General features: G+C 46.1%; 1 protein-coding gene across 2 annotated transcripts; it reads left to right on the top strand.

The window, feature by feature from the left end:
* Positions 1-4,115: 4,115 nt before the first annotated feature.
* Positions 4,116-12,430, top strand: SLC51B (SLC51 subunit beta). 2 transcript variants are annotated; one of them, XM_060005775.1, is made up of 4 exons: positions 4,116-4,542; positions 8,053-8,259; positions 9,320-9,410; positions 11,955-12,430. In XM_060005775.1, the coding sequence occupies exons 2-4, from the start codon at positions 8,163-8,165 to the stop codon at positions 12,157-12,159; spliced, it is 393 nt and encodes a 130-aa protein (XP_059861758.1). In that variant the 5' UTR covers positions 4,116-4,542; positions 8,053-8,162; the 3' UTR covers positions 12,160-12,430. The 2 variants fall into 2 exon arrangements, with proteins under 2 accessions (XP_059861758.1, XP_059861757.1); XM_060005774.1 differs by having other exon boundaries at positions 8,050-8,259.
* The last annotated feature ends 649 nt before the right edge of the window (positions 12,431-13,079 follow it).

Genomic DNA, 13,079 nt, shown 5'->3' with positions numbered 1-13,079 from the left:
GCATAAATAATGTATGTATTAGTTACAGTACAGACTAAGTTTCTGTAACAAAGAGATCTCAAACACAGTGCCTCAAATCATACCAAAGTTTACCTCTCTCACACATAACACTCCAGAGGTGGACAGCTCCAGGGCAGGTAGGCTGCTGTGCTCCATGAGGTCATCCAGGGAACCAGGCCCTTCTAACTTGTTGTCTGGGTCCACAGAATTTTCCTGTAAAGGGCCACATAGTAAGTATTTTAGGCTTTGCAGGCAATACAGTCATTGCTACAACTGCCCATTTCTTCTAATGTAATGCAAAAGCAGCCATAAACATTACATAAGCAAATGAGCACCGCCATGTTCCAATAAAACTGTATTTACAAAAACAGGCTGCAGGTTAGATTTGGCCCATATGTTGTAATTTAATGACTCTTGCCTTTAGATGTTCTTTCTACCATTATACTCATGTTCCAGACAGAGGAAAGAAGGGATGGGTTGAAATTTCTCTTAGAAAAATAGGATCCATAGATAAAAATAGTGTGGCATAATCACACGATGGAATATTCTGAAAACAAGAATGAATGAGCCACAACTACACACAACATGGGTGAATACCACAATATAATGTTGAGCAAAGAAGGCAGACACAAAAGATTACATATCGATTGATTCCATTTACATAAAATATAAAAACAGGCAAACTAATCTATGGTATTAAAAGTCCGGATAGTGGTTGTCTTTGTGGGGGGTAGTAACCAGAAGTGGACACAAGAAGACTTCTGTGTTCTCGCAATGTTCTATTTCTTGATCTAGAGGGTGTATGTTCCCACACATGGGTGTGTTCACATGTAAAAATCCACTAAGCCAGATCTTAATATTTGTTTACTTTTCTGCATGTAGGTTACACTTCAATTTAAAAGTTTACATAATTGCAAAAAAAAAAAAAAAAGGAGAGAGAGAGTAATTCAGAAGTAGTATACTACTCTCATCTCTTGTCCAAAACTTAGTCAAAGGACCACCCAAAACTGCAAGCGATCTGGGAAATACAGTCTCTAGCTGGGTGGCCATATGACGCTCAAATTCAGAGGGTTCTTTTATGAAAAGGAGGGAGGGAAGAATGTATTCTAGGGGACAATTAGCAGGCTCTGTTACAGTCTGCGTAGCCATCAATGGTCCATGACGGTTATCAAATCCTGCTGGGCATGACCTGTGGCAATCCCCTGACAATAAAGTTTCCTGGTTAGCCCACTGGCTGCCCCGCTACTGTTCTATGGGAATGCCGTCCTTCTCTGTAGTTCTCCGTGTTGTCTGAATTTACTCTCTTGCAGGTTATTTGTCCATTATACTTAATAGCCACATCTTTTTGTCCTTCTTCCCTTTTTCCTTTTTGTCTGCTTGGAACTTGGACATCATGGCAGGGGCTGCATTAGCCTTCTTGGGACCATGAGGGAATTCTCAGAAATCAGCACTGATTTCTTTGAGCTTTTGACATCAGTAACTGTCTACGTCTGAACTTCTTTAAAAAAAAAAAAAAATTATTTATTTAGCCTGCACCAGGTCTTAGTTGTGGCATGCGGGATCTTCGCTGAGGCCTGTGGGATCTTTTTTTTTTTTTTAGTTGCAGCATGCAGGCTTCTTAGTTGTGGCATGTGAACTCTTAGTTTCGCCATGCATGTGGGATCTAGTTCCCTGACAAGGGATCGTACCTGGGCCCCCTGCACTGGGAGTGTGGAGTCTTACCCACTGGGCCAGCAGGGAAGTCCCTACCTCTGAAATTCTTATATGAAAAAATAAACCCTATGTATTTTAACCATTGAAATTGGGTCTTTGTTACCCAGAACCAATCACAAGTCTTAACTGATATGGAAGGTTTCCCTGACAGGATGATATTTAAACTGAGATTAGAAGGATTATGAGGTGGTAGATTTAGAATAGCAGGGGAAAGTCCAAAGCTCTTTCTACTCCATTCCACTACTAATTGCCCAGGGAGGGAGGCAAGGAACTTGAGAGGTCAAGAAAGGAGAGTCCAAGGTAGGATTGATTTGTCCAGAAGTGATATTTGAAGCTATGAGGAAGGGAGGGGTTGGTAATGTTCTCTCATCTCTGTGTTTCCTTCATGGCCCTTATCACACAGCAATCAATTACATGATCCCTGGTGTGACCCCCTGTGTGACTCCCATGAGACTGCAGTCTCCATGAAGTCAGGGACAATGACTGTGATTGTTCATCAGTAGCAGAATCCTGGCACAGAGCAGACACGGAGTAATAGTTATTGGATGAGCTATAGCAGAGAGAACTAAAGTAAGAGGAGGAAGAAAAGAGAAACAGGTAGAAGAGTGGAAAACCTGGGATGGGGCAGGCGCCTCTTGAAGGGGACACAATCCCCCTTAAGAGCCCAGTGACACTCCCCCAGGGCAGACTGGGAGGATTGTAGTCAAGGGGTCACTTTAGGGACCCACACTGGCATGGCTATCCAGCTCACAGCCTTTCTCTCCTGGCTACTCGATGGGTATGAGATTTGAGCTAGCATCCATAGTACTTCACCCTTGGCCATAACAACTGATCCAAAACGTGGGTATGTGACCCAGGCCAGCACAATTAGGGTCCTGTCCCAGGAACTGCCAAACTGGAGTTGAGAAGAGGGACTCCTTCCTCCTCTAGCTGTAAGGGTGTGAGCCTCGATTTCCTGCAGTCTGGTCCAGCTACCAGGAGATGGCCAGCCTGTGGGAATGAGCCTGATACCCAGAGAGAAGCAGGAAGAGACCTAGAGAGAAAGAGCAAAGGATCTTCAGACTCCTGGTTCCAGCTATCCATAAGGACAGCTCCACTCTGCGCTTCCCAGTTATATGAGCCAATGAATTCCTTTCGAATTCCTTTTGTGCTAAAGAGAGTTAGAGTTCCTTTCTTCCGAAATCTATCAGCTGCCTTTCTCTCCAAAATGTACCCTGAATCTGACCACTTCTCCCCATCTTTGCTGTCATTATCCTGGTCCAAACCACCACTGTCAATTGCCTGGATGAATGCAAGAGCCTCCCAATGTCTCCCATCTCCTCTCTCGCTCCCTTACAAACCATTCCCCACCCAGCAGGCCAAGTGATCTTGGATAAATATCAGTCAGATCATGTCACCTCCAGTGGCTTCTCTCTACATCCATACTCCTTATTCTGTTTTACTGCACGTTCTGTTTCTGTCTAGCCTCCAACTTTATCCCATGCCACCTCCCCATATCACTGTGCTTCAGCTACGTTGCCCTTTTTTTTTTGTTTCTCAAACTAATTAAGCTCATTATTTCTTCAGTGCCTTTTCACTTGCCGCCCCAGGTCTTTGCATAGTTAATTCTTTGTCATTCAGTTTTAGTAAAGTAATATAGTAATCACAGCCCCCCATCTATTTCTGCATCATTTCGTTGTTTAAATTATTCACAGAAATTGTCAGTAGCTGAAATTATCTTATGTTTTACTTACTTTTTTGTTGCCTGTCTGTCCCCTAGAGTATGAGCTTCAGGAGACCAGGGTCCTTGCCTGTCTTGTTTACCTTGTGTCCACACAGCTAGGGTTCAAGTAATATTTATTGAATGAATGAGTTGCGAAACGATGAGAAGCTGGAGTCCATTCTGGCCCTAGGTTCCCTGTTGCATCTCCTTTTCTCTGTCGTTCACACCGTTGACGAATATTAACTCGTAGAGGAGCTTGCACCTGTCATGTGACTTCATTCAACCTGCTTCCTCATTTGGGAAATGGGAACCCTACTCCTTACTGAGCCAACTCCAAGGGATGCTGGAGATGCAAGGAGCCTGGGGGGCGGGGGTAGAAAAGCCCACTGATGATCAGAATTGAATACATGTGGCCTGGTTGGGGGAGCACCTCACTCCTGCTTCCCCACCAAACCCTTCCCACTCAACGCTGTTCAACCTGGCCCGCTTCCTCCTCTCTGGGTCACTCACACAGCCTCATGAGCCTTGCCTTCCCCACCCCTGACTCTCCAAAGGTCTTATTTTATAGCATCTTGTGAGGAATTCAGAGAAGGCCATGACCCTCACTGGGAGAAAGCAGAGGCTGAAAAGGCCAGGCTTGGCTCCCTGCTCCGTGGTTAAACATTGATAATACCAGGAAATAGAGGCCTGGAGTGGGCACACCACACAGCCCCCTGCAATGACGGGACCTTCAGATGGAGGGTCCTCCCCAGCCCATTCCCCTGGGCTGGCAAGAGGGTCTGGATGTTTTCTTTTTACTTGAGGCCGATAGACAAGAAGGAGAGCACTGGGCTCCTGGTTCTTGCTGATTGTGAAAGTCAGGTGGAGCCTGTTTGCCATCTGAGACCTCTCATTCAAGAGGTCAGTCACCCCCAAGTGACAGAGAAGTCTCCAGGCGTGTGCTAAATGCAGAGCTACCAGATGGGCCTGGCTGCCCCAGGCTCTGCAGCGCTCCCACTAGGTGACAGCTGTGCGAAAGCTCAGGTGCAAAGACCATCGGTATTGCCCAGAAAGGAGGAAGAGGAACAGAGAAATCGGTGCTGCTCGCAACAGCAGATCAGACAAGTCCTCGGAACACAGGACCCAGGGTGAGTGTCTTCAACCTTCCATGGGGATGGGTGGCCCAGGTTCTTTGTCAGGAATCACTGTCCAATGACAGATGGTTAAGCCCTGTTTAAAATGCAGGAATCTCATGGAGGGGCCTAAGGAGACATGACAACTAAATGCAATATGATATCCTGGATGGGAACCTGGAGCAGCAAAAAGACATTCATGGAAAAATGAAATGCAAATAAATCATGAAGTTTAGTTAATAATTTTTAAAAAGCAGAGATATTAATACCATGCTCACTCTAGAAGAAAACTGGATAAGTGCTCTGAGAGAACTGTGTCCTTTGTTTCTGTGGCATCTAACACAGTCAGTGAGGGCTGACTTGTATCCATCTTATCATTTTGTTTGTTTCATTTGTTAGTATATTTTTATTATAACAATATTATACATGTTTAAAACACACATTCCACTGTGGACATCAGCCCACATGCAAATGTGTACACTTATCTGATTGGTTCCAGTATCGCACTATCTTGATTACTGTAGTTTTAAAGTGAGTTTTGAAGTTGGGAAGCATCAGTCCTCTGACTTTGTTCTTCTCCTTCAAGATTGTGTTGACTATTCTGGGTCTTTTACCTCTCCATATAAACTTTAAATCCAGTTTGTCAATATCCATAAAATAACTTGCTGGGATTTTGACTGGGGTTGCACTCTATCTATAGATCAAATTGGTAAGAACTGACATCTTGATTAGTTCCACTAATTAAACATCCAAAATTGGAATTGTCTCAAAAGGTATAAATACAATATATACATACTTTTTTAATTGAGGTATAGTTTATTTACAATATTATATGTTTCAGGTGTATAACATAGTGATTCATAATTTTTTAATGTTATACTCCATTTATAGTTATTATAAACTATTCCCTGTGCAGTATATCCTTGTAGCTTATTTATTTTATACATAGTAGTTTGTACCTCTTAATCCCCTACCCCGATATATTGCCTCTCCCCCTTCCCTCTTCCCACTGGTAACCACTAGTTTGTTCTCTATATCTTTGAGTCCATTTCTTTTCTGTTATATTCACTATTTCTTTTCTGTTTTATTTTTTAGATTCCACATATAAGTGATATCATACGGTATTTGTCTTTCTTATGACTTATTTCACTTATTTGTCTTTCTTGTGACTTATTTCACTTAGCATAATACCCTTCAAGTCCATCCATGTTGATGCAAATGGCAAAATTTCATTTTTTTATGGCTGAGTAGTATTCCATTATATATATATATATATATATATATATATATATATATATATACACCATATCTTCTTTATCCATTCATCAGTTGATGGACACTTAGGTTGCCTCCATATCTTGGCTATTGTAAATAATGCTGCTGTGAATATTGGGTTGCATCTATCTTTTCTTTTTGAAAAATAAATAAATAAATTTATTTATTTATTAAATTATGGCTGCGTTGGGTCTTCGTTGCTGCGCTCGGGCTTTCTCTAGTTGCAGCGAGTGGGGGCTGCTCTTCGTTGCGGTGCATGGGCTTCTCATTGCGGTGGCTTCTCTTGTTGCGGAGCATGGGCTTTAGGTGCGCGGGTTTCAGTAGTTGTGGCACGTGGGCTCAGTAGTTGTGGCTTGCGGGCTCTAGAGCGCAGCAGTTGTGGCACGTGGGCTTAGTTGCTCCGTGGCATGTGGGATCTTCCCCGACCAGGGCTCGTACCCGTGTCCTCTGCATTGGCAGGCGGATTCTTAACCACTGCGTCACCAGGGAAGTCCCTGCATCTATCTTTTCGAATTTGTGTTTTCGTTTTCTTTGGATAGTATATACATACGTTTAAAATACATACAAATACACAAAATATATATTTAGAATATACATACAAAGTACATACATTTAAAAAATGTAATTACATGTATTGCTTTCACGAAGGCAGTATGTGCTCACAAGAAATGTATACAATACAGAAGTGTTCAAAGTGGATGTCCCATGGGTCTAGGCCCCATCCCACTTCCCCAAAGGGAGTTGGTGTTTGGTGTCTTGACCTCCATGCTCTTTCCTCTGTGGGTATTCAGGGGGGCTCTGCATATGCAACAGGGGCCTGTGGCCAATGTTACTCATTGATCCAGGTACTCCTGCATCGGAGACTGGACAGAAACTCACAGCCCTTCTTAGCAAGTGCTCTGGACAGTTGGGGCTGGAACACAAGATCACATCGATTCGCCACTCCTGTAACTTTGTCTTTCCATTATTCAGTATATATATTATATCCTTCAAATGAGTAAGTAGGTAGTAGGCATCTGAGTCCCTGAAAGTCTAAAAAAAAGTCTTTCTTTCCCCCTGACTTCCATCTCTATCTTGATACATGAATGATCATTCATATAGGAAAAACTCAGCTCAATATTATATTTGTGTCAAAATATTTTCCCTCAAAACCTGTAGATGTTTCTTCAGTTTTCTCAGAGCTGGAGAGGTGGAGAAAACTCTTTTTATTAGTACCTTGTTCTTCTGTTTGGCTGTTTTCCATCCATTTGTTTTCGGATGTTCCTGGCTGAGCCTCCAAAGGCTGTTTTGGAGTGGAAGGCAGTGTCAGAGCGGGGGGACTTGAGATGGCCTCTGGCCTCTCTTGTTCTCTCTTTGCCTCATTGTCTTTTTAGCCCTATGACATGATCTCATGATTGGTCTGTTCAAAACCCTTCTCCTGTTTTATTTCTTTACTTGGATCTCCATTTCTGTTACCTTTTTCTTCTCCCCACCCCCAGTGATAATTATCCTAATGTGTTGAATGTGTCTTTTTAAAAACGTGTTTTTGTAAAATGTGTGTTGTTGTTTTGTGTGCATATGTGAATTTTCATAAACGGTGTGGCATGCCCCCTTATGATCCTCAGGCATACTTTCTTTGAGATATAAATGCACTCAGGAGTAGAACTGCTGGGTCATGTGTACACTTACTTTGACTAATTTGCTCCCTAGACGGCTGCCCCAGTCTACACGCCCTGGCAGTGCCTAAGGCTATAGCCCCAGAGCCCCGCCAACACACGGCATTATCTACCTTCCAAACTATGCCAATCTAACAGATGTCAAGTGGTGTTTCATTTTGTTTTAATTTTCATTCTTGTTATTACCAAAGAGTTTATTTTCATATTCTTGCTAGCCTTTTGGGTTTCCTATTTTGTAAACTGCCTGTTTATATCCTTTACACATTTATTAGGATTCTAGTCTTTTTCTTCTTAATTTGCGAGAATTCTTTGTATATTCTAGATATCAGTTTCTTCTTGGAGAATGGGAGTCCCCTGCAAGAGTCCCACAGCCCATCAGTGGCTCAGTCCTCCTCACTCCCAGGTCTTCCCCACACATGATGAGTTTTCATAAAGATTTGAGTGACTCCCACTTCTATGGTCTCTGCTTCTCCAGGCCCCACCTGTTGCGGGAGTTCCAGCTGTTTTGGTCCTGAGGAGAGCTGGGTTTGGGCAGGGAGGGGAGAGTAAACTGGGGTGGAATAACCAGTTATGCTCTCTGCTTTGTCTCCAGCAGGCTTTGGGGCTTTGCAAAGAGCCAGAACCTAGGAGGCCAGGAGAGCACCTGGGGGCGAAGGGGCCTAAGGAATTTGTTGTCAGAAACATATCCCAACCAGGAGCAGTGGCATGGGCTACAATGAGGAGCTTACTGGAGCCCCACCTGGCACCAAGGTGCCTCAGGAGCTGCTGGAAGAAATGCTCTGGTATTTTCGTGTAGAAGATGGTAAGTGGTGGGTGGACACAACACAAAGAGAGGAATCTGGTTGAAGCCCCCTTCATGGTCCCCTCCTCTGCAGCAGACTGCACGTTTCCTCTAAGCCAGGGACTGAGGCTGAGGGGGTCTCACTACCCAGAGGGGTCTGGCTAAACTGCACCCTCCTCTTCTCAGGGCTGGCCACTCATTTACTCATCCATCCCGTCATTCACAAATATTTATTAAGTTCCTTCTGTGCACCAGGCACTGTTCTCAGCACTGGGGTTACAGAAGGGAAAAGACAAAAATCTCTGCCCTCATGGAGCATACCTTCTAGTGAAAGAGACAGAAAATCAACAAATGACTAAAATGCATGGTGTGCTGGTGATGCATAATACGGAGAAAAATTAAGTGGAGAAAGGGAATAGCAGGTGTGCTGCAGGGAACATAATGTGGTCAAGGAAGGCCTCCCTAAGAAGGTGGTGTTTGAGTAAAGCTTGCAGGAGGTGAAGGAATTAGCCATGCAGATTATGTGGGGGAAGAACATTCCTGGTAGAGGGAACAGCAAACGCAAAAGCTCTGAAGCTAGATCCTGCCTCACTTGGGTACAGTGTGGACCAATCTTGATTCTCCAAATTCAGATTAGCCACTTCACATATTGTCTGTGGGCAATGTGTTGAATCCAATTTAACTGCCACCCCTTCTTTCTTTCCTCCCTCCCTCCTTCCCTCCCTCCCTCCCTTCCTTCCTTTTCCCCTTGTACTGCACTTGGCTAGCTCCTAGCAAAACTCTGAAGACTGTGAAGTTTATCTTCACCCACACTCCTCCTTTGCCCACTATTATTACCCAGCTGCAGTGCTGTCTCCCCCAGGTAGATGAGAGCTTCTTCAGAGCAGAGATCTTATCTCCCTCTCCCCGCCCAACACTGGACTGGGAGTTCCCGCAGGGCAGGGGGCTCATTTTCAGCTTAGAGTCTCTCTACGATACCTGGCCCACAGCACAGGAAGGTTGATGCTGTGAGCTGGTCTGTTAGGGGCCTGAAGGGCACCCAGCCTCTCCTCAAGGTTCTGTCCTGTGTGTCCCTCCCCAGCAACTCCTTGGAATAGTTCCATGTTTGTCCTGGTGGCCGTGGTGGTCGTGATAAGCATTGTCTTCTTGAGAAGGAACACCCAGGCAAAAAGGTGAGGAGCTGGTCTGGGGGTGGTCTCTGGAGGGGGTGGGCCCTGCCCTCCCAAAGGAAACCTAGAGAGGGGTCATCTAGGGGCCTTGGCTGTCCACCCTTTGGGACAGCAAAATGCATCCTTTAGGGTCCTTTGAGAACCCAAAGCTGCTGAAAAACTGGCAACTGTCCCTGATGACCACTCCTTGGCCCTGGCCAGCAAACAGGGCGCGGGCTGGTGGTGTATCTCAGAAGTCAGGATCTCTGGCTCTGGAGTCACACAAGCTGGGTTCAAATTCCAGTTCTGCCACTCAGTAGCTGGGCAAGACACTCAATATCTCCAAGCCAGCTGCTTCTTCTATAAATGGCAGTAATAACGGATTCCCTCCTCCTAGGATTGTGGCGAGTACACAGTGGGGGCTTTTGCAGTTAGGGCTGTTCTTAAAGGGGAAAGCCTTATGCTGCTCCAAGGCCAAATGCAGGGCACGGAAAGGGACCTAAGATCCGTCGGTGCTCCTGGGGTAATTTTGACATCTTTATAACAACAGTACTCCTTAACCCTGGATACACAACCAAATCACCTGAGGAGGAACATTAAAAACACAGAAATCTGTACCTCGCCTTGGAGATTCTGACACAAAGGGTGGGACCTGGGCATCGGCATTTTGTTAAACTCTCTGGATGATTCCAGGGCTAACTTCTGAGAGCTCCTTGAAGGCAGGGACCACATTTGACTCAATTTTGTTTCCCCAAGCAACTGGCACAAAGTCTGGCTCTAGAAGTTATTCAATAAATGCTTGGTTCACTCATTCCCATTCATTCAACAGTTACTATAGCCCTAGTAACTAGCAGTAACTTTGAAACAATAATAATGAGAATCTCTCCCTCAGATCTGTATCATGTTTTACAATTTTAAAGGCACCTTCACATTCTCTCACTTGATCAAGGCAGCCCTGTAAGGTGGGGTTGGCACAAATTACCTATTCCCACTGTACAGAATAAGGTCACTGAGGATCCATGGAAGGGTTGGCCTAACTTCCATGCTCTTCCTTCTGTGCTATATTTTATGTCATCTATGAATCCTCCTCACAGTTCTGCTGTAAAGCCAGAAAGAAATAACCCAGTGCCCCTTACTCACATTGCTAACTAGTCGTTATGAACTGCTATGGCCCAGTCATCATTCATTCCACAGAATAAGCTGAGCACCTGCCCTGCGCTAAGCTCCGCACTGAGAGGGGGGGCTGCAGGGCTGGGCAAGATAGATTCAGCCCTGGTCTTATGGAGTTTACAGTTTGATGGGGAGATAATTGTAGTTTAGAGTGACAGGTGGCGACTGTGGGACATACAGAGTATTGTGGGAGCACAGAGATGGGATCTGGGGCCTGCGGGGCAAAAAGAGAGCGAGGGTGGGCTATGGAAGCCTTCCAGACCAAGGGACAGCATACACCAAGCTCGAGGCGGGAGGAGGAGGGCCCGTGAGGCTGCAGTGTGGAGTGTGGGGAGGGCAGGGGGAGGAGGAGGCCAAGAGGCAGCAGAGCCCAGAGTGAACAGGCCCTGGGGGCCATCCTAAGGAGTTCAGGTTCTAGCCCATGGGCATTGGGGAGCCAAAGAAGAGCTCTGCACAGGGACATGAACGGCTTATGTTTTAGCAAGATCAGTCTGGATGCAGGATATAAAAAGACCCAGAGGGTATAGCCTCTAAGAAGGTGACCTTTCCTCTCTCACCCTGTCAGGAAGCATCCCCCTCGACAAGGTCACTTCAGAGACAAGGCAGGTGTCCTCAGAAGCAGCAGACACTGAGATACTCCCCTATGGCCCAAGCAGATTGGGCGGTCGGCTCTAACCACAGCCGGGTCCCTCTACTATGGCCAGGAAACCTAGAGGTGGATACTTTGAGTAGAACCACCTCAGAGGGGAGACATTTGGGAAGGTTATTGGAAGGAAGACTGGATCTTGAATGCCAGGTTAAGGAAGTGGGAGTGGGGAGCCACTGAAGGCGCTTGAGCTGGGGAGTGGTGTGTACGCACAGGGACTTTAGAATCGTGATTTGGCGTGTGTAGGCCAGTTTGGAGAAGTGAGCACCTAGCTGCAGGAAGATTAGTTAGGAATTTCCTGATTAGCTTGTCTAGAGATGGGGTGGAGTGAGGGTGGGGATGGGGTGTGGGGTGACAAGGACCTGCACTAAGTAGGACGACAGCCCTGCGATGAGAAAATGCGGTTTGGTGAAAAGAACACGGGACTCAGGGTCAGGAAACTTAAACGCACGTCCCAGGCATGTGCTCCTTTGGCCCTCTGAGCCCCATTACATCGCCTGTAAGGGGAGCAATAGTAGTTGAGCTCACAGGTGGCGCTGAGGGTTTGGTAAGGTGACACACAGACAAGTGTAAGATGTTTCTCTGCCAAACACCATGGCACCTTCTCGGCTTCTCCCGCAACTGTTCCCAGAACTGGGCACTGGATTTCTACCACAAACTCACTAACCCACCTGGGAGACCCAGTCCTGCCCCAAACACTCGGTATCCCAACTCAGGGAACTCACATTCCATAGTGTTTTCTCTCCTCCCAGAAATCAAAAGAGGCTGTCACCAGAAAAACAAACTCCAGAAGTCCTGTACTTGGCCGAGGCCAGAAACAAAGATGACAACAACCTGACCATCCTAAGAGAGACTTTGCTCTCAGAAAAGCCAAAGTTGGCCCAGGTGGAAGTGGACGTAAAAGACAGTGATGTGCCGCCAGTCATTCTTCCGGACCCCCGAGAATCTGAGAGTTAGTTAGAGTGCAGGGCAGTGCCCCCGTGGTGTTAGCAGACAGTGAGTGAACTGCAATCAAACTAAAACCCTGTTAGGAAAAGAACGAACAAAACCTTTTTATTAAAATGCTTCTGGATGTGGGCAGTTGGAATTGCATAGTCTGTTCAAATGGCAGTGGTCCACACACAAGCGGCTTGAAACAAAAGTGCAAAATCCAGAGCCAGCCTGTGGCTCAGGAAGCCTGGCCAGGACTCCTCACATGGCCTTGAGGAGTTCACAGCCTCCCTCTGACCTCGGCTTCTCCGTCTGCAGAAGGTGGCTGAAGCCTGGGCAAGAGCTATTGTTTTCAATCCAAGCTCCTGGAAGGGCTGAGTGAGGAAGGGGCAGGATTCTGGACTCAGAATCCCCTCCCCCTCCCTTCCCCCACCACAGGCCACTCCTCTGCCTGCTGGTCTGCTGAGGGTCCGTGAAAGACTTCCTTTGGGCCAGAGGCCCTGTGGTAAAGAGAGCTAGAAAACTAAGAAACTCCCTGCCTCTGAGACCCTTCTCTTGCTAACCGTGGGATCCCAAAGGAGTGTCGCGATCCCGTGTCTGAGCCACCGTGTTGCAGTATAAGCTGTGGTGGCAAAGCCAAATAATTTATGCAAAAATTTGCTTTATGAACCAAAAATTCCTTAGGTGGTATCTTACAAAAGTGGACTTTGAACACGCAGACCCATTGCCAAGGGTACTAGGTCCTGCCACACCAGGCTACAAACAGAAAACTGTGCTTCTCCCTACCGGATGTCTGATACAGCCAGTTGTGGGCTCCCTGGAGTCCTGGGTGATTGTCACTGGAGAGAATGACTTTGTTCTGCAGTTCTGATCAGTAAACTTGACAAGGCAGGTCCTGAGGGCCTGCGGACAGAGTCCTTGATTTAAGGTTGTAAAATACGGGGGCC

The sequence above is a fragment of the Delphinus delphis genome, chromosome 2, assembly GCF_949987515.2.
Source record: "Delphinus delphis chromosome 2, mDelDel1.2, whole genome shotgun sequence".
Taxonomy (NCBI): domain Eukaryota; kingdom Metazoa; phylum Chordata; class Mammalia; order Artiodactyla; family Delphinidae; genus Delphinus; species Delphinus delphis.
The sequence above is the reverse complement of the archived record's forward strand: the minus strand, read 5'-3'. Positions and strand labels throughout refer to the sequence as shown.